Source organism: Perissodus microlepis, chromosome 16, assembly GCF_051167445.1.
Source record: "Perissodus microlepis isolate ML-2025 ecotype Zambia chromosome 16, ASM5116744v1, whole genome shotgun sequence".
Lineage (NCBI taxonomy): Eukaryota > Metazoa > Chordata > Actinopteri > Cichliformes > Cichlidae > Perissodus > Perissodus microlepis.
Window position 1 is genome coordinate 23,846,767 of NC_140476.1, and position 21,871 is coordinate 23,868,637.

General features: G+C 39.9%; 2 protein-coding genes across 2 annotated transcripts in view; one reads left to right on the forward strand and one right to left on the reverse strand.

The window, feature by feature from the left end:
• Nucleotides 1–8,509, forward strand: part of LOC146370959 (hydrocephalus-inducing protein homolog) — a 52,041-nt gene extending 43,532 nt beyond the window's left edge. The window contains exons 81-93 of the mRNA XM_084908360.1: nucleotides 718–887; nucleotides 2,111–2,309; nucleotides 3,015–3,167; nucleotides 3,249–3,419; nucleotides 3,646–3,755; nucleotides 3,887–4,109; nucleotides 4,920–5,129; nucleotides 5,251–5,414; nucleotides 6,357–6,507; nucleotides 6,588–6,818; nucleotides 6,937–7,161; nucleotides 7,373–7,654; nucleotides 8,069–8,509. Of these exons, the coding sequence (XP_084764486.1) occupies nucleotides 718–887; nucleotides 2,111–2,309; nucleotides 3,015–3,167; nucleotides 3,249–3,419; nucleotides 3,646–3,755; nucleotides 3,887–4,109; nucleotides 4,920–5,129; nucleotides 5,251–5,414; nucleotides 6,357–6,507; nucleotides 6,588–6,818; nucleotides 6,937–7,161; nucleotides 7,373–7,654; nucleotides 8,069–8,278 (2,499 nt within the window). The 3' untranslated portion in view covers nucleotides 8,279–8,509. The remainder of the gene's footprint in view (nucleotides 1–717; nucleotides 888–2,110; nucleotides 2,310–3,014; nucleotides 3,168–3,248; nucleotides 3,420–3,645; nucleotides 3,756–3,886; nucleotides 4,110–4,919; nucleotides 5,130–5,250; nucleotides 5,415–6,356; nucleotides 6,508–6,587; nucleotides 6,819–6,936; nucleotides 7,162–7,372; nucleotides 7,655–8,068) is intronic.
• Nucleotides 8,510–9,657: 1,148 nt separating this feature from the next.
• LOC146370960 (uncharacterized) lies at nucleotides 9,658–16,705 on the reverse strand. The gene is made up of 6 exons (XM_084954576.1): nucleotides 16,596–16,705; nucleotides 16,419–16,520; nucleotides 16,087–16,242; nucleotides 15,769–15,806; nucleotides 10,478–10,581; nucleotides 9,658–9,808 (listed from the first exon to the last, which is right to left on the reverse strand). The coding sequence occupies exons 1-6, from the start codon at nucleotides 16,663–16,665 to the stop codon at nucleotides 9,658–9,660; spliced, it is 621 nt and encodes a 206-aa protein (XP_084810702.1). The 5' UTR covers nucleotides 16,666–16,705.
• Nucleotides 16,706–21,871: the final 5,166 nt, after the last annotated feature.

Here is a 21,871-nt window from a genome sequence, read left to right on the forward strand (position 1 = left end):
AACTAAGTCTGTCTATCTGAGTATTGTGTGATGTTTTTTTTTGTTTCCTTGCTGACAGTTTACCAAAAGGCATTTCCAGTGGAAATGGGCTGACATATCCTGAGCATAACCATGTATAATGTGGCTTTGTAGCTTATCAAGGTCGTGCTAAAACATTTTTTGACAGATTTTCGAGCGCCGTGTACTACATAAAATTGGTTTGAGGTCTGTGAGCACAACCAGAATACATAAGGCGCACAGGATTATAAGGAGCACTGTCCATTTTTCAGACAATCAAAGGATTTTAAGAGCGACTTATTTTCCGAAAAACACGGTAATAACGACGGCCCGCTTGCATGCCCTACCAAAAAATGTGCTTTGGTGTGTATCTGACGGATGAAAGCCAAACCAGTTCCACACCACTGAAGTTGCACCATTTTTACAAACCAATTCTGGTTCATCTGTTTCATTCGACGATCCTCTTTCGCCTTCTCATTCTCCGTCGCCGCCATGCTTTTTCTGCCATGTGCGTATGAAAACAAAGGCACTGCGCATGCGCGTTTTACCCATATTCTATCGCGACATTTTATTTTCTTATCATTGCCTAACATTATACCGGTATTACCGTGAATGGTATGATATGGCCCAGCCCTAGGTGTGAAAGATAATAATTATTGAATTTTGCTTTCTGGGCATTTCCCTTTCTGATGTAAATTTCTTCTTGATTCATCTCATCAGGTGAAACGTGGGCCTACATTTGCCTTTGATATAAAAGGCAAGGCTGTATCACCCACTCTCGAATTCTCCTCTACCAAGCTTAACTTCGGGAAGTGCTTCTTGTATTGTCCTGGTATGGAACCGGCAACTCAGACCCTAGTGTTAAGGAACAACGGCAAAAGGGACATCAGGTGTGTTTAAGTCACAGAACCATAAGCATGATTTTTTTATGAACTATTGGATTAGAGTTCTCATATTTATTAATGTAATATAATATGTAATATTAATATTATATTAACACATAATGTTTTGCTGCAAATATCATCAGAGCAGAACAGATTTATTTTAAAATGTAAGGTAACTGACATTTGATATTTCTTATCTCTAAACTAGTTTTCTGGATTTATGGTAACTTAATGTTAAACAGTTGTTGTCGTAGTTTGAATTCCAGTTTTTCTAGGATTCAAGGTTCTTCAAACATTCAAAAGATGTTACTGGTTTTACTCTTATCTGGCTCGTTGGCTGGTCCTGTCCTGGCCAACTCTGCATGATGCGTGGGAAGAAGAGGGAGACACTGCTGTAACTTTGCATGAAGCAGATCTTTAATTCTTTTCATATAGGGTAGCAACATGACAATATCAGTTATACTCAAACATGTGCACATTCAAAACACTTTACAGTTGATTACAGTAACTTAATGACTGTGTCAGCTCTTCATGGTGGTTTCAGCTCACTGTCACATAATCTTGTCCCAGGCTTCCTACAACAGGAAGTAACATCACACAGAAGGTCCAGAAACAAGAGGATCATTTAGAGCCTGATTGATAAATTGCTTTTAATTCAATTTCGAATTTTTACTCAGCATTTTTTCAGTGTCGCAGTTTAAAAATACGCTTTTTTTTTAACTGCTGCAGCAAACCATGGATTACTCATTTACATTCTGCTCGAATCAGCCAGTTGTTGTATTTGTTCAGTTTATATGTTGCCACTGGGAAACTGCAGATTTTGATGTTGCATAGTTTATTTCTGTTTGACAAACTTTGCAAAATCAACACTCAGAACATCGTAGAAGGATGTTTCTCCTGCCTCTTCTTTACTTTTTAATTTGTGTTTATCATTCGTCCCAAATACAAATACTAGCATATCGCTAATATCGCTGATAGTGACGCCACCAATATATCAGTCAGGCTCTAGTATCATTCAGATTTTTGTTTTTTTGTGTCAGGTAACTCTGAGAACAGCACGTTGCTGTGTAGATAAACAAAAATTTGACTCACAGAATCTGATCCTTCAACTCTTGTGCTTTCAGCAGGATGCCTCAGTTCTGTTTCTCTCCACCACTCAGTTGTTACTATAATCAGAATAAATGAGATTTTGAGAGTCTAAAATTAGATTCCTGTCTTCTACTCCTCAGCATCCAGTGCCAGTTCAAGAACACTGCTTTCTTGGAGATGGACTTCCATGCAGATATTTTGTCACCTGCTGGTGTAAAAGAGATACCATTCACCTTTTATCCTCGTGAGCCATGTCAGTATCACAAGAAGCTCACCTTCATCTTAAACAGCTGTGTCACAAAACAGGTGGAGATACTGGGGCAGGGCATCGAGATGAAGGTGAGAATCACTGTGCATGTGGTGGACTCAACAACTATATTTAGAATTTTTGTCAAAATACAATTTCGTCGTAAAAAAAAAATTAGATAATAATTAAAATGATATTTAAAATAATAAAATTAGCACAAATAGCAAAAAAAATAATAAAAGAGTATAAAATGATCATTAGAATTACATTTAATACAATAAAATCAGCACATTAGATTAAAACAATAAAATCAGGGTCAGACTGTGTCATAAGCCAAGGAGTAAAAATGGGTTTTAAAAGTGGACAGTGAAGAGGCCTCTCCAATGTGCTGGGGCAGATTGTTCCACAGATTAGGAGCAGCAATAGAGAAGGCCCTGTCCCTTCTGAGCTTTCTCTTGTACCTGGGTACCTCCAGAAGCAGCTTGTCAGCCTACACCTAGAACATAGATTGAATACCCACCTCACAGTGGTTATGGATGGATTAAAAGGCATCTTTTAGATCTAATATAGGCTTATATCAATATAGCATTTAACTGTATTATGTGTTTGAAAAAATTAACTTGAACACATGTAAGATTTATAAAATCAAGCTACATATTTAATAATTTTATTGATATCAGATTTTCAAAAACCTGGATCCAATGTGAAGATGCTCTGATGTCCACTGGCTTCATAATTTGACCATAAAATGTATCAAAATCAGTATGTTTTTAATAAGATATCCTGACTTTTTGTAGCTGGAAGTTGAGCATCCAAGGCAGAAGAAGGTGAAATTGGGACCTCTGAAACTGGGTCAGAAGATGAAAAAACAGGTGGTTCTAGTAAACCGCAGCAGTATCGACCTTTCTTGCACCCTAATGCTCAGCACAGATACACCAATTGATCAAAAGGTATGCAGACAGACAACACAGGCAAGATATGCATAAACAGCAGTCCACTCGAGCAGCACTTCATGTCACCCTCTCTCCCAGGATCTGTGTTTCAGTCCAGAAGGTGAGCTGAAGCTGAAGTCTAGTGGCGGGTCATGTAATGTTCAGATCAATTTCTCACCTCATCAGCGCATTCGTCCCTTCATTGCTGAGCTGCAGGCAAAGTGTTTAGGCTTGATCCAACCCCTGCTGACCATCCAAGGCTCTTGCCAGGTACATAAATTTCACTGTGAAACAGATAATCTGTTTCTTTATGTGTCTTGATCAGCATCAGCTTCTAGGACTAAATTGTCACATAAAATATTTTTTAATAAACCTTTCCTTCAGACTTCCTTTAAAAAAGTTCTGAATATAGACTGTATTACTAATATGAATTAAACTGAATGCCATGATCTTATAACAACGATTACCGTTAACATAATTCACAAAACACTACCAGGGTGTTGAAGTTCAGCTGGACCAGGACTGCCTTTCCTTTGGAGCTGTGGTCCAGCACTGCCAGGTCAAGAAGAAGATTGTCATGACGAATACTGGCGACAGTAGTGCCAGGTAAGGTTAGACGCTACCAGCAAACAAATCTCCACACAGACACACAGTATTGTGTTATTGCAATCAGGTGTCACATGCACAGGATTATATCCTCCTATTTGCTTTTTACTTTTCAATCCACCTTCTTACAGGTTTAACTGGAAAACAGAGGATTTTCCTGCAGAGTTGTCCATTGTGCCATTAAAAGGATTTATCAACCCAGGGATGGAAGTTTCCTTTCAAGTAACGTTTGCCCCTGTGGAGCTGCGTAACGACACAAGATATGAGAATCTGTCCTGCTTTGTGGAGGGTTCCTCCTCACCCATCACCTTTACTGTCACTGGCTCCTGCATCGCCACCTCCACCAGCAGAGAGGTTTGACTGAAGCACCTTTTCAGACAAATACAGTGTTGAGTAATATAGTAAACAAACAAAAAAAAAACATCTGATTGATCATTGGATAGTTACTTGTTAAGAGCTATTTCAGGTTAACTGAATGCTTTTGAAGACCAGTGAGGATGAGAATGTGTCATATTTACATGATGCATGTATGTGATCTAACTTTTAAAAACCACTGACTTACACGTGTAAGTGATTATTTGTGCTATTGAGTAACGTGAGAGACTTTAATCTTACCTTTCAGTATTCACATGCAGAGCAGCAGTGCTGTATGTATTCAGTAAACTAACGATGCAATTCTGTTTCCATTTAATTATTTTAAATAACCACATGGCATGGCATAGTTTCAGGTTTCTAATACAAATCTGCTCACTCACATGGGACAGTTTTTCCAGTAACCAGTCAATAAATTCAATAAATTTGAAACCAGATGATGGCACAATAGTAAAGATGACTGTGAGTGTTTCAGATTGTAGGAATGGTTAGAGGTCAACATCAGGCGATGTGAAACATATATAAGAGTTTTTAAAAAAATATTACTTGGCTTCAATTAGCTCTGTAACACTAATGGCTACAAGAAGTCTATCTAGAGATTGAGTTGAAGGTAATCTAATTTTTTACCATAACACAGGAATTAATTTCTCATAGCAGCAGATGTAGCTCAGATGTGGGAAGATTATGTTTTGACATCAGAAGTTTAAACTTCACACATCATCTGTTCTTTGTAATGTCAGCGCCTTTGAGCCATCTGTCACTGAACTGTTGCTGCCATCTCTCTGTGTGCAGGTGGTGAATTTTGTTTGCCCAGTTCGTGGCTCTCACACTCAGACCCTGTCTGTGCTCAACCCCACAAACCAGTGTTGCAGCATCGCACCTGTCATTGAGGGTGAGCACTGGAGTGCTGCACTCTCTGTGAACTTCGAACCCCACCAGAACACGGCATTCACAATCACCTACCGACCTATGACCATGACTACTTCTGGAAAGAAACATCAGGTAGAGGAGCAATGCCATTTTAGTGGCACTGAGTTAAATATGAAATGTATGTAGATACGATTGATTGATTAAATGGATTTAATCCCTGAAAATTGTACATTTCTCCTTCCTTTTGCCTCAGGGATCAGTCTTTTTTGCTTTTCCCGATGGGACAGGCATGCTGTACTCCTTGCAGGGAACTGCTGATCCTCCTAAAGCAGAGGACACTATTGTGCACGAGCTTCCGGCAAAAACTAGCCACACCGTGCTGCTCCCTGTGCACAACTGGCTCTCTAGGCAACAGCGGTAAAACACTTAAGACCACATTTACTAATCAGGGTAAAAACACTGAAAGGTGTGGTTATATTTATGGGGAAGTTGCACTGTTTTCTAAGCACAGGCACAGTCAGTTCATTTTAATATGACATGCTGAATCAGCAAGGTTAGCACAAGGTCAAGAGATGATATTCAGCTAATTTACTAACAGGAGAAGTTTGTTAGTGGAACCACCAAATATTGTTTATTTATGTGTAATAAAACTTTATTAAGGAAAAATGTGTTTTTGCAGGTTAATAATGTAATTGCATTGATCAGAACAACCACAAACATCCGCTTCAAACTAACAAACAAATACAAAACATCAAAATAAAAAATGGGCTGCTATTAAAACTTCTCGAGGCATGATTACTGTCAGGATAAGGTCCAAATTCAGCATCATCATCCTTGCATTCTCTTTTTTCTTCAGCCATATTTGTTGAAATTCCTGCCACAGAAGCCACAGAATGGTGAAAAGAACCTAATGCCAAAAACTGAAATTTAAGTTTTGTTGCTGCTGATATTGTGTGTCTCCTTTAGTTTGGAGGTTCCAGGTGGCTTGGTATAAGTTTTTATCACATCTTTGTCTGGATTTCCAGATAAAGTGACACGAGTGCAGAAACGTCTCCTAAACCTCTGCAGCAGTAACTGACACATTCAAGTGTAAAAAATAATATATGTTTTTTTTTCTCCTACTTTAAATTGCATGTTGCCAATGTTATAAATCTGTTATTAAATATTTAGCAGCAAAATATACCACTGTCTTTACCAGCTAGTTTTTTTTAAATATGTGTATGCTGCCTAAACTGACCCAGAGATAAAAACTGTAGCTGGGTGAAGTGGAAATAGAAAATTTAAATATTCTAGCACTTTAATAAAAAGTGGAGGGAATGATCTCAGTCATGTCATGAATGTTCTCATCTGTGTTCTCAGGTTCCTTGTGCAGCTAGAGATAGTGAAGCCTGATAAACCAGATGCTACAGTGTCCCTCAGGGGCATCAAGTTCATCGATGTCCCCGCCCATGCTAACAGGGACTATGAAATGTCTTTCTTTACATATACAGAGGGACAGTTTAACACCAAGGTTTGATCAAACATTACACATTTAGAGATCTGAACTGACATTTGTTACCCATCATGACATCCTTTGATCTTTTTCTTCAGGTGACATTCCGTCACCATGAGACAGGTGAGTACTTGTTCTACCTCGTTACCTTCAAAGCCACATCTCCAGGAGTCCTGTCCACCATAGAATTAGTGACACCAGTTCGCCGGGCAGCCTCAGCCACCGTTCAACTAGAGAACCCCCTTACCACAGCTTCCTGCCTCACCACTGAGTGTAAAAGCCGTGATATCATTGTCCCACCTCAGCACACGGTGCCAGGCCAGTCCAAGGTGAATACTGAATACGTCTTCCATCATACTTGGAAAACAAAGAAACAAAACCCCTAACTGTGTTTCCATAAACAAACTCTTATTGGCACTGTCTGTGAATGTCTGCCTTTCCTTTTAGGGTGTTTTGCCTTTCGAGTACAAGCCTCTGCAAGCAGGCGAGTCTACAGCACGGCTAACTTTGTTCAGCAGTGAGCTGGGCCACTTCCACTATGATCTGCTTCTCAGAGCTCTGCCTCCGGCACCAGAGAAAACTGTGCACTTTAACGCTTTACTGGGCCGTAGCCACACCATCACTGTAAAGTTTATCAACTATGCCCGCTTCAAAACCACATACTTCTGTAAGGTAAAAACAAAACAAAGAAGAAGAAATAGCCCTCTTCTGTCTTTGTATACATTCATGCTAGGATGACTTTATATGCATTCAGTGTCAGCCTTTATCACTTCTTAAGACACCTTTTTATGTGTTCTTTATAATTTGTCAACACACAACTCAGTGTCTGTATCTTTCTGTCAGTTTTAAACAGGAATTTCCTTGTGTTGTCTCTCTCCTCCAGACTGATTACCCAGACTTTATCGTGGACAAGAGTGTGAGTGTAACTCCGGGTTTCCACGTGGGCTCAGAGGCCAGCGTGGACGTCTGTTTTGAGCCTTCTCAGCTGGGAGAAGTGAAAGGCCAGCTCAGCCTGTCTTCAGGAGTTGGTGGAGAATACATATTTCCCTTACATGGGTTATGCTTACCCCCCCAGTCTCGGGGCCCGTTCAGCATTAAAGCCGGTGGGAACATCATCATCCCCTTCAAGAATGTGTTCCTGCAAACCACAGCTTTCTCTTTTCTGGTAAAGACCAAGTAGAATTTGTGAAAATGGGCACAGTGAGAAAACCAGACCAAGCAGTGGCGTAAAGCTAAAAATGTCTTATTGACATAACATTAAGTGATTTCCAACATACTAATTCAAACACATCAAAAAAAGTCAATGTTATTAAAAACAGGGATGTTTTACTGAGGAGTATTTACACTGTGTTCACTGTGACACCATGAAACATTAAATTTAGCCTGGAACAGATGGCAGAATTGTGCAACTCTGTTGTGCAACCCTATGTTTCAACAGATTTGACTCCTGCTTCTCTCTGATACAACTTTCACTTTAGCATTTTTTTTTAGCATTGATAAATGCTTCAGTTTATGTGCTTCACTTAATAGTGCAGCTTATTTTGATTTTATGTAACCTGAACCCTGTTTATGCCTATAGGTTGACAACCACCATTTTACAGTCAAAGGAGGGGGAAGCATCAAATCCAAAGAGATTCAGAACATCCAGGTGTCCTTTGAGGCTCCTCCAGATGGCTCTCCAGGACCGTGGTTTGGCACCTTGACCATCTCCAGTCAGAGCTCTGAGGGCCACAGGAAGCCCTACTCATGGGTCTATTACCTGAAGGGCCACCGCCCCGAGTCATTATAGAAACATGCAAATATAGAAAGACAGAGATGCCAACATGAGTACAATGAAAAAGGCATTGATTGCCAGATTGTACGATGGTCCAGTTGCATATGCTGACAAGTGACTTATCTGAAGCTTTATTAAGATTTTATTGCCAAAATCCAGAATATCTTCTTGTGTATTGTGTGATTCAAGTAATTAGCTGACAAACCTGTCAATAAATATTTAACAATTGACTGAATAAATTCTGCAAAGAAAACTTGGAGATGCCTGTTACTGCACATATATTACCACATGGGGGGAATCATGAGTTCATTTGAACAGTATATGTGGTCCATTGATAGGTCCAGTTAGATCACTTGACTTCCTTTTTGTATCATAATGACCCATATGTTAACTTTTCACCTAAGTGAATTCATCCAAACTGGCCTGTTTGCTGTTAGAGTCATGGCACATTATGGGGAAAACTAGCTATACAGCAGTAACTTTCTTATTATCCAAAGTTAGAGCTATCACATCACACATGGTGAGGAGCTGCAGTGTATATGCAAAATTCACTCTTTTTACTTCTTAAGGAAAAACACTTTGATACAACCTTTGTCAGACTGTTCCGGTGGCCCACTCTTCCTCTTTTCATGGTGGAAAGAACAAACTTAATTAATTAAACCAAAGTGCACATAAGATGTAATTTACAGACTTGTGCTTAATCATTTATTAATCATGAACAATCAGCCCAGCTTTACTGCTTGCAACAACAAGCCAGAAAAAAAAAAACCCACACAAAACAAAAATGCAATATCCCTGCATTGCAGCAAGTCACATGGTACAGTTGTAGCAAAAAGTTTTGAGAATGACACAAATATTGGTTTTCACAAAGTTTGCTGCTTTTTGTTTTTATGATAGCAATTTGCTTATAATGCAAAACGTTTAGAAGAATGATCAGATGAATTGAAAAGTCCTTCTTCGCCATGAAAATGAACTTAATCCCAAAAAACCAATTTCCACTGCATTTCATTGCTGCCATAAAATGACCTGTTGACTGAGGACAATGTCCTGACATCAGTATAACTACTAACATATTGTGACAACTTCTGATTATCCATAAACATATGACTAATATGCGGTGAGCCAGAGAATCTGCTGTAGTTCTGCTTTGTCCACTGGTTCTCTTAAAATGTAAAATTAACTGATATATCAGAAAAGGCAGTCAGCAGTTGGACCTCAGTTCATGTGCTAAATTATGTTTTCTTTTTTTACAACAGGAAGTAAATCTATTTATAAAAGTGAACAGTATATAGCTATAGCTACAACTCAGCACTGCAATGCTTTAGCTAAATAGGTATTCAGAGAGGAATAAAACAAAAATGAAATAATAAATGATAAAGGATCAGGAGTGGGTATTATGGTATTTTTTCACAGACCCACGGCAGAGAATTCCTGCATGAAAGATCATTCCACAAAGTGTTGTCAAATGTCCTGATTTGAGCACAGTCCTCTTCACCCCACTGTGGGTCTCCACCGCCATTATCAGGTTGGCCATGTGCCCAGTACCTGACAGATCAGTGAGCACAATTATTATCTTTGAGAAAATAATTAGATCTGAAACATTTAGAAAAGCAAGAAAAGGATGAAAAGATTTTTATAACATCAAAGATTACAGATGATAAAATCAGTTTCCTGGCTTGATTAATCCACTGAATTTATGGATCTACATACTCTGTAGCTGTTAAGAACAAATTGCAACAAAATGCAAAACAAAACTTGGTGAAAAAAATAAGCTACTCTGTGTTTTTTGTTTGTTTGTTTGTTTGTTTGTTTGTTTTTCCCTGTCAGGAGATGATGGTAGTGTTGGCTGGTGTCTCCTATATGTGTTTTTTTCTGTTATTCATTTTTAACTGTGTGGTTAACACATTTGACTTACACAAATAATATCCCCAGTTTAATTTCAGGAGACAATTACCCAGGTTAAAATCTGTGCTAAATCAAAACCCTGTGTTTTCACCTGCTGTGGTAACCCCATGGGAAATAAGGAAGCAGCTAAAAGTACATTCTTCATTCTAAAATGCTTAGTTAATATCATGTATGACCACCATAAGGCTATCAAAATAAGTCAATTTTTATGATTTTCAGCGACTGACATCTAAGTCTATTAGTGAGTTTATTTGTGAGCAGCATGTATTATAAATATAATTAATATAATCTGCCAAAATTACAGCTTACTTCAGATTAAGAGGATTTCCGTCTACCCATTTCCATTTTCCCTCTTCTTCTTTATCATGTAAACCAATCCAAGTTGGTCTTTTGGTGAGCCTAGTAAGGTACTCCTGTTCAGAAAGAACAAAAACATGAATTCCCATTTGTGAATTTAGTTTATTTAGTTTATACATACATTTTAATGAAATCTGCAGATTGTCTTGGTGAAGTTTAATAAATTCAGCCGTCTGCTCTTTGCCCCCTAAAATATAACACTGGAGTAAAATCTCTACCATCTCACACTTCTGTTTAATCAGTTATCTGTTTGATGTTTATTTACAGCTATTTATAGCTGTGTGAAAACTTTCTCAGCCAAACCGATTTACTCACAAACAAAACACTGAAAAAAGCCAAACAATAACATTTTGAAGTTAACTAAGTGACTTATATATCATGTTTAACCTGAGTAGCGAAAGACCGCGGGGGGTTTGACAACAATGTGCTGGGAGTTCGCTGTTTTGGCCGGCTCTAGTGAGCCATTCATCTCCTCCTTTGGCCAGCTTATTATCCCTGCAGGGTACCTGATCACAGGCAGGGCGTAGGTGTTGACAGCCCGGATCTTATTCTTACCTTTCAGCTGACTCCTCGGGACTTGCCTGGTACTTGGTGGTTGCAGCTTTCCTAGTGGTCTCCTTATGGTTCCCATTTGCCCTTGAGTACCCCAGGTACTTGTAGCTAGGGTACTCAAGGGCAATGTTGCCTTCTTGTAGTTTGATCCCTTCAGTTCTACTTTCCCTCCCTTCGTTATCATCCAACTACACTTCTCCAGTCCAAACAACATTCCGATGTCATTGCTGTGTATCCTGGTGGTGTGGATCAGTGAATCGATGTCACATTCACTCTTGACATACAGCTTGATGTCATCCACGTAGAGGAGGTGGCTGACGATTGGCCCATTCCGTTGTCAGTATCCGTAGCCAATCTTGTCAGTGATCTCACTGAGCGGTTTCAGGCCTATGCAGAACAGTAGTGGAGACAGTGCATCTCCTTGGTAGAACCTGCACTTGATGGTGACTTGTGCTATGGGCTTGAAGTTGGCCTCTAATGTATGGGCTCAAGTGTTGTACGCCACATACACATTGAGTTCCTGATGAAGGCTCTTAGGGTCCTGTTGATCTTGTATAGTTCTAGGCATTCCAGGAACCCAGGTGTGGGGCATCAATCCAGGCAGTGCACAGGTTGCTGAGCCTAGTCTTGCTGTCTCAGACAACTGCTCGGTCTACCAGTAGCCTCCTTTCTGTGACCCGCTCATGTAATGAACCATAGCTTACCCACTACGATGCTTGACAAAAGCTTCCATTTGGTACCAAGGCTAGGACCAGTCCCTTCTTGGGGTATTTGGGGATCAGGACTCTCCGGCCTTCAGTCATCCATTCAGAGTGTCTCTCATCGACTCAGTGAATACTCAGCCTCTTCAGCCAGTAGGTGTGGCCATGGTGAAGTCTGGTGCTGTCTAACTCTTCACTGTGATGATTACTAGACCATGTTCAGGGTCTGTGATAATCACTGCGATGGTTAAATCACAGTGATGGGTACTGGACTTAGATGGATATCATCCATCTAAGTTCAGGGAGCAGCCAACTTCTCATCAGGGTGTTCTGGTACCTCAACACCTGACGCAGGCCTTGTTAATCCGGTCACGTCCGAGCCTGTATGGCTCCATATTTATCTTTTTTCGCTCATGTCTGAGGTAAGCTATACCATTATACTACACACACACACACTAGACTTCTTCCACAGTATCCAGAGTGAGATGGAGTAACAGCTGTTTCAGGGTTTAATAATTGCTGGGACATAAAAATATGTATAGTATGTTTGTTTGCTTTGCTGTAAAATGTCAGTTTTTATAGTTTTTCTCCTGCTTTGACCCACCCTCTAGTTCTCATCTGAAGATGTATTTGCCAAAACAGCTCAATTGTAGTTAACAATTAAATTTACTATATAATCAATTATAACTGGCTGCAAAATAATTTCATATGTCAATTATTATAGGTCCGTCAGTATTTGGGAGCTGAATCTTCAGCCCTGCTGAAAGCCTAAATGGAAGCTTGTCAAGTAAAAGTGAAGAAAGGAGCATAAATGAGACGTGCAGCATACAGGAGACCGCAAAGCTGAGTGCAGAATTGATCAAATTAGGAGCTAAAATAAAAGACTAAAGTGATAGCCGTTTTTATTTTCAGCAATTTTCCATTTTTAAGGACAAAAGGTTTCAAACTTGTCCACGCCTTAAACCTCATGTGTGTTTAATCTAGTAGTAGCAAATGCATAAAAAAAAGGACACTGAATAAAAAATTGCTTCCTTGAAAACAACATTTACAATTTAGTATTGAATGAAAATAATCTATATACAAAGTGTCTTTGAATGGCAGAGATGCATGTAGCACAGAGCCATTGCTCAGTGTCTGAGTGGCAGAATGCCAGAATCTTAGCTGGAAGCTCACAAAACCATTTCAACAACCACCACACCGCTAAAACTAGACATCTCACAAATTCCAAAAATGCAGGTTTCATCACACTCAAAAGTAGGGATGGGTATCGTTTAGGTTTTATCCGATACCGGTGCCAAACTGGTACTTTTGAAACGGTGCCGGTGCTTAAACGGTGCTCAAACCGGTGCTTAAAGAATGGAGAACACAAAATTGGTCCAAAAACCTCTCATGTTCATTAGGGGTGCAACGATACTCGTGTCGATATTGAACCGTTCGATACAGTGCTTTCGGTTCGGTACGCATATGTATCGAACAATACAAAATTTTTAATTTATTTTATCAGCTTTCCTTCTGACGATGCTGTCTGTGTTGAGCGCTCAGTGGATCTGCGCTCGGCAGTGCAGCCTAGGCGGAGTAGTCGAACGCAGATTCACTGAGCGCAGAGCAAGCTAGCGAGACAGAAGTTAAGCTCTCCTTGCAACATGGCAAATTGAACCTCCCCCACCCTAATTCAGATGTGGCGTTTGGAACTATTTTGGTTTTCATGTGACGTATGACCCTGAAGGTAAGCGCTAAAGTAAAACAGTATGTTGGATGTGCCACGCAATGCTCAATTACATTGGTGGAAACTAGTGCGTTAGCGCAGTTAGCTCGTTAACGTGTTGGCCGTCCAGCCCCACGCACGGGGCGATCCGCGGTAGCTCGTTAACGGAGATTTGCCGTGTTGTTGCGTTAACTCATTTCAGATTAACGCTGACAGCACTAGTAGTGATGTTCGATTCGTGAACGAATCGTTCAATACTCGAGAATCACTTTACTGACTCGTGAATCATGATTCACAAGCCCAACTGACTCACTGACTCATCCCTGTTGCTGTTAGCAAACTAATTCCATTAGTAGAAATATATCTAGCTTATAATTAAAATTGTGGGGGGGAAAAACAACAGCCAGTTTCGTAACAAAAGCATTTCTGCTCTGAACTGGAAGAAAAAACCCTGAGTAGAAGCTCACATCAAGAAAATAGCTCCTCAGTTCAGAGTAGCATCGCGCTGCTAACATGCTAACAACACATTTGAGCTACTCACCCCCTCCCTTCCTGTGCTGAATCATAAGCATAAGCGAATCACTCAGGACTCGCTCACCCCCTCCCTCCTGTGCTGAATCATAGAGCGAACAAATCACTCACTCACTCACTAACCCCCTCCCTCCTGTGCTGAATCAAAGAGCGAACGAATCATTCAGGACTCACTAACCCCCTCCCTCCTGTGCTGAATCATAGAGCGAGCGAACGAATCACTCACTCACTCACCCCCTCCCTCCTGTGTTGAATCGTAAGCGAATCACTCAGGACTCGCTCACCCCCTCCCTCCTGTGCTGAATCATAGAGCGAGCGAACGAATCACTCACTCACTCACCCCTCCCTCCTGTGCTGAATCATAGAGCGAGCGAACGAATCACTCACTCACCCCCTCCCTCCTGACTCACAGCTTCTTCTTTTTCTTGGTTGGCAACCAATGTTAAGGCGCATTACCGCCCCCTGGCTCACAGCGCAGTGGACATTTAGATGAGAAAATATATATTTGACACACTTAAGGAAAATACTAATAAAATACAAATAAACAAAATAAATGTTTATTAAGCAATTTTGATAGGAAATTGCTTAATTTTAGAAATGTTTTTGCTCTTTTTTTTCTCTATAAAATAGTTGTTGTTGTTTTTTTTTTTGAATCATTCATCTTAGCAGTGGGATTTACATGAAAAGGGAAACAAATTAAGTTTGAGTGAAAATGTAAAATTTTTGCACTCTCTGGTCAACTGACTCAGTGAATCAAATGACTCAAAAAACCCGATTCACTTTGGTGAGTGACTCATTAACACTCGATTCAGTAAAAATAATCAAATTTACCATCACTAAGCACTAGTGGGAACACAACGAATATGACTGCACATTTACTCTGACATCATCCTAGTGCAAAGACAAGTGGAAGCAGACAAAAACAACAAGCATGCATGCTACAAACTTTACCCGAGTCATTTAGACAGCCGTTAGCACATGATTCTCCTTATGGGGACCTGATATGTTTAATATGCTGCTGAGAATATAGCCCAGAAGAAGCGTATAGTATAGCTTTTATTTTGGAAAGAGCCATTTCTCTGTAATAAACTCTCTTTTCCAAAGATGAGTGATTTCTCGATCAGATAGATTTATTTTTTTATTACTTTGTTAATTCAGCAACATTAAATTTAAAAACTGTACTTTTGAGTTAAAATATGTATTTATAATTTTAATAAATGACAAATTAAAAAGGCATGAACATTTTTTTTGTATCGAAAAAATATCGAACCGTGACACCAAAGTATCGAACCGAACCGAACCGTGAATTTTGTGTATCGTTGCACCCCTAATAGATATATGAATATATGAAGCTAAATTATCACAAAACCCATTAGATGTGTTCAAACTCTGAATCATAAAATTTGCATGTAAATGTGTGATGGTCAAGCAGAATGTTCAAAACAAAAAAAATGTCCGACTTTAGATGGAATGACTGTAACTACCTATATTAAGGTCTATTTGTTGTAGACTCGTTAATTTATAAATGTAACTACAATTTCTATATAGGAATCAATTTCAGCATTTTTGTACTGGTTAGATTTTGTGATGCAGTTGGCATCGGCAATGTTGCTACTACTGGGGTTAGGTTAATTGGTGAATCTAAATTGTTCATAGGTGAGAATGTGAGTGTGAATGGTTGTGTGTTTGTGTGTTGTGTGTTTCTATGTGTTGGCCCAGCAATAGACTGGCCACCTGTCCAGGTTGTACCTTGCCTCTTGCACTATGGTAGCTGGGATAGGCTCCAGTGACCCTGAATTGGATAAGCGCAAGAGAATGGCTGGATGGAAATAAATTAAATGGAATATCATCCAGCAACTTTCTTGGGTTGACTTTATGAATTTCGAATAATTTCAGTGAGTGCAAAGTCTTGAAGAGCCACAATCCCAAATGACAATGCATATTTGGTCTCTTAAGCATTTAAGTTTAATTAATTTAAGTTAATTAAATTTCTTCTCAGTGAGAGAAAAGGAGAACAGTATTTGCTAGAGAATTGAATCACTGTAAAGACAACGGTAAATAAAAGGACTCACTCTGTTTGGACAAACTCAGAAGCACTTCAAGCTCTTTGAGATTTTCAGAGAGGTTGGCACGCAGCAGGTCTCTTTCCTCAGTTATGACGGCAAGTTTTTTACTCACAGTGGAGAGATTTGCATTCCGGCTGTTTCTTTCCTCAATCATAATAAAGTCTGAAATAAATAAATTAGGACAAGCTTTTGAGACACAAAACATCTTGTGCATTCATACTTAGACTGCTTCTGATTTATTTTAAACCATAAAAACTTTGAACATTGCTTAGCTTGTCAAATATTAATTCAGCACTCAGTGGCAGTTCGAACAATTATTTATGAAGAATCAGACTCACAGTGGACACCATGAGTGACAAATCCAGTTAGAAGTAAAACACCCAGCAGACTCCACAACACAATAACACCTAAATAACCATTCTCCTTACGGCTCTTTGGACCTGAAAAGAGAAGAAAAAAAGACTGAATTATACAACAGTAACAACAGCTGTTAAAATAAATCTATCACTTCCTACCTGTGTGATGTGTTGACAGTTTTGGATTGTCTTGTTCAGCAGATTCAGCATTGGCAGAAATTTCCTCCATTGCTCACAAGCAGGCAAACTATTTCCTAAATGGTGAGATCTGTAGCTCAGCGCTTGTAACCTCAAATTATCAGTAGTTTCAAGTTCTTCTTTTTTTGAACTTCCAAGGATGTCACACATTTCAGATGTTGTTGATATGATTTTCACAGCACTAATTTACCAGTAAAAGTGGATCTGATCCTTTCTAAAAATAATTTTGTATATGATAGTCATATGAAAACTAATAAAAGTTAAATTTCTTTACGCAGTTTTTTTTAAGAACTTTAAAGTTTTAGATTTCAGATTCATATAAAGAAAATGATCAGAAAGTTAGCAATTAAAACTTTAGGCTCCTGCCTAAGACCTTTAAGTTCTTATTTAGAAACTATATAGAAACATGCTAGATAGTATTTTTAATCACTTTTTAAAGATGGATTATTTACTGTCATTGCTGCAGAGACATTTGTGTGATATGTGATTAAAAATAACCTCAACACAAGAATGAGATAATAACGTTACACATGAAAGTGCTAAAAGGGGAGAATTTCTCTCCCTCTCTCTCTTGCTTTTTAAAACATCCAGAAGCTTGTATAAACATTATAATTTCTTGGAAACAGCATAAAAACAACAGGTCAGCTTCTAAAAATGTTAGATTAGCACAAGTGGAAAGTGGCAATTAGGAGATCTTTATCTGATTTTGCCTTTTATTGATAAACAGGTTGTGAGAATCCTATTTTTAACTACCAAGAGTGCCACTACCATGCTAGTAGATGGCAACACCCTCCATAAGCACAAATACATAAACATGGAGAGGGAAAAGGAACAAATAGGTAGAAAAAAAAAACAAGGAAAAAAGGCAACAAAAAGGACAGGGGGGACCATAGCGAGAACTAAAGTTAGTCAAGTATAACCTATTGAGGCCAACAGTGTGAAGGCAATGATGAAATATTCATTCATCTGATATTCAGTGTAAGTGTAAGTGCACGTGGCACTAGGACGCTCTAGACCAGCGGTCCCCAACCTTTTTTGCGCCACGGACCGGTTTATGCCCGACAATATTTTCACGGACCGGCCTTTAAGGTGTCGCGGATAAATACAACAAAAAAAACTAGTACCAGTACCGGAAAAAAGAAGATTTATTCATAACACACGTGAAAAGACCCAGGAAAACCGAGTTAACGATAACAAAATAACGCTGAAAACCGATTAAAAACCCTGAAAACCATACATTTCACACCTGAGCCTCTACTCTCGCGGCCCGGTACCAAACGACTCACGGACCGGTACCGGTCCGAGGCCCGGGGGTTGGGAACCGCTGCTCTAGACTGCAGCTCGTAAGTGAAGCAGTGGGAATGAGAATCAGCACCTCCAAATCTGAGGCCATGGTCCTCAGCCAGAAAAGGGTGAAGTGCCCACTCTGGGTCAGGGATGAGTTCCTGCCCCAAGTGGCAGAGTTTAAGTATCTCGGGGTCTTGTTCATGAGTGATGGGAGAAGGGAGTGGGAGATCGAAAGACAGATTGGTGGGAACACCTTGGTGTCCCCCTGGACAAGCTGGAGGAGGTGGCTGGGGAGAGGGAGGTCTGGGCTTCTCTGCTTAGGCTGCTGCCCTCTTGACCCAGCCCCGGGTACATTGAAGAAAATGGATGGATGCAGTGGCGGTCCTAGCCTGTTTGGTGCCCTGGGCGAACACTCCCTCTGGCGCCCCCCACACACACACACACACATAAAACATATTAAGGATTGTACATTAACATAAAACTGTTGTCGGAACCATACTGAATTTCACCAGAGAAACACAGACACACACACATATGAAGAGAGAGAGAGAGAGTATGCATAGTATGCAAACGGTTACCGGACAGCCATCATAATTCATCATACAATGAGAACAGGACAAATCAACAATTGACACTGACAAATTAATATTACAATCTGTAACATAAGGTATTGTTTGGAGTTTAGTCTGTTACTGTTACTGTTTTTACCATTTCTTCTTGGAGCAACTGTAACCCACATAATTTCCTTAGGGATTAATAAAGTATTCTGATTCTGATTCTGATTGTTTCAGGATGACCTGCCATTATCCAATGACACATCTGCTTACCTGTATCTTTTGCTCGCTTCTCCTCCTCTTCTTTTCTCTTTTTTCTAAACTGAGCACCTGATGGCTTTGAACTTTTCTTGTCCATCTTGGTTTTAATTTTGCACTCCGGTATGAACACCCATCCCCCAACCCGAGAATCATAACCTAATAAACCTACACCTTATTTCACAGATTTGCTTTGTCTAGGGTTTATTTCTGGGATTTCGCACAACCCAGGATTCAAATCATGAATACATAATGGGCTTGGATTTACATCATTATGAATGAAATGTGCTCTATTTGGAAGCAGCAGGTCTCCCTCCCCTTTCGACAGGCTGTGTGTGAGACTTTAAATCATCAAACTGTAAATTATAAAATTTAAATTGTTATTGATCCCTTTACCCCGAGTCCTGAAGTTAGATTTATTTTTTTGTTTTTGTCTACATTATATTAAATCTTTCATTATCGGAAATATTTTAAGAGATACTTATTATTCTTAACATCTTAACATATACTCTGACCCGTAATTATCGTAAAACGCTTCGCCCGGAAGTAGACACCTTTCACGCATGCGGGGTACCGATCGGGTTTCCGGTACGGATCGGGTAGTGACATGCTCACTCACCCAGGAAACACACAGTCACAGAGAGAGCGCGTCATCCTGTAACCATGGCAACCGTAACGCTGCCGCCTGGAACAACAGAACAAACAAAACCCAAACAGTCCTGACCAGCGACAATATGAAACAGGAAAATATGGCAACTGTAATGGAATACAGTTACTCATATTTTGCATTTTAAATACTTAACGGCGGTACATGTATACCGTTACTCCCCAACACTGATGTTGACTGAAAGAACACATCACTGTTGTTAACCGTGTTAGTGCATTACAAAGTAATGTGTTACTGTAATCATATAACATTTTCCAATCTGTGGAACCAGGAAGTTTCAATATAATGCCACGCTAAATTAAGGAAAAACAACAACAAAAGATGAAACTGATGACATGTCAGAGTGCCTGTAACAGATTTCAATGGGTTATTATTTTGAAATCCAAAATGTAACTGACTTTATATTGAGTGGCTTAAGTGAAATGAGTCCATGGAAACCAGATGATTTTTTTTAATAGCTTCAAGAGTTGAGACAAAGCCTGAGCTGGTCCAGAGGCTGTCCGCGCTGACGAAGAAGTCCAATCAGCGGCCTGGAAGGTGACCACTGATGCCGAACCAGACATTGACGTGGAGGTGGCATGGCGGCTGCAGGACCAGATGAGGCAGGACCAGACAGTAGAGTGGCAGCCACAGATGATGGAGTGGGTGGGTGCACTGCAGGCTGGATGGATCCCACTGACCCTCCAGCGGGGACTGAAGACAGCTGAAGCGATCCCTGACACCTTCCAGCGGAGACTGAAGACAGGTGAATGGGCCCCTCTGACCCTCCAGCTGAGCTAATAACCAAAGTGATGGTTGAGGTGAGACTGGAGCTGGTGGTGGAGAAGATGACTGAGCTTCAGGCTCAGTAGAGAGATAACATATTAACCAAAATTCTAGAAAAAGCACATTACATAAAAGGTATAAATTGACTTGCGTGTCATTGAATGAAATCAGTATTTGATCCCATACCACCTAGCCAAAATTCAGGGCATTATGCCACACAGATTGCAATCACTCAGTCAATTGTAGACAATCCTGATCTCAAATGAACACAGAATCAATTTCATTTTTCCCCATTCCAACCTCTCCAGCCTTTGGACGAGACCAAAGAGCTGTCAAAGGGCATTGGGGACAAGATTGTCGACGTACACAGGGCTGAAATGGACTACAAGACCACCAGCAACTAGCTTGGTGAGAACTGTTGGCATTCAAATCAGAAATAGAACAAATGACCATCTATCACCCCTGGTCTGGAGCAAGATCTTCACCCCTGATGGGTGATGATCATGAGAAAGTTGGTGGATAACCCCAAAATTAAAATTTTAATCATCTGAAGGCAGCTGGTACCACAGTCAGCAAGCACACCATTAGTAACACACTACACCAGGGGTGGGCAACTCCAGGCCTCGAGGGCCAGTGTCCTGCAGGTTTTAGATGTGTCCTTGATCCAACACAGCTGATTCAAATTGCTAAATTACCTCCTCAACATGTCTTGAAGCTCTCCAGAGGCCTGGTAATGAACTAATCATTTGATTCAGGTGTGTTGACCCAGGATGACATCTAAAACCTGTAGGACACCGGCCCTCGAGGCCTGGAGTTGCCCATCTCTGCACTACACAGTAATGGACTGACATCTTGCAGTGCCTGCTAGGTCACTCTCCATGTACAAGCCCATCTTAAATTTGCTGGTGAACATCTTAATGATTTATAGAGAAACTGGCAGAAAGTGCTTTGAAAACCAAAATCAAACACTCTGACAGACAGAGTGTCTGTCTGTTATTTTACATACAGAAAATAATTACTTCAAACCATTCCTTCTAAAGGTGGTTCAACAAGTTAATGAATTATAGTGTCTTAATTTTTTACAGGACTTCATATCACCCCTGTGAATTTTCTTTTTAAATACTGTATGTTGTAACTCAAGTAGTGCAGAGCTGTTGTTGCATAATGTGTTTTTACTGTGTATTTTGTTTATACTGTGTGCATGCTTGTTATCAAAGTATGGTTGGCTATTGCCAGGAAACCATGTGCTATGTTGCTATCTGTTAAATATCGGTACAAGTGATTATTATCATATCATGGTCAGGGTTTTATCAGCTTGCTGTTTCCCTTAAGCCCGTGGTCATCCTCTGTACTTTGAATGCTGTCAGCAGTCAAAATAACAGAGGAGGACACCAGGGGCAATTCTAGGATTAGAGCTTTGGGGGTGCTGAGCACCCAGAGAGCTGCCCAGCCAGGCAAGATAAATCATAAGATTCTTAAATTCATCAAGTCTCTCTGTCCCTGGGTCCTCGTCTCAAAACATGACATCACTGTTTTGTACATTTTAACACAATTTAATCCCCACATTTGTGAAAGAAAAGCAAAACACTTTTTTGAAAAGTCTGTAACAAAACCATCAAATCTGATCAAGGTTATTTAAATGCTGCTAAAGAAGAATGGATTGGAATAAAAAAAAAAATACATATCCTAACCTTAATTACTGGGGG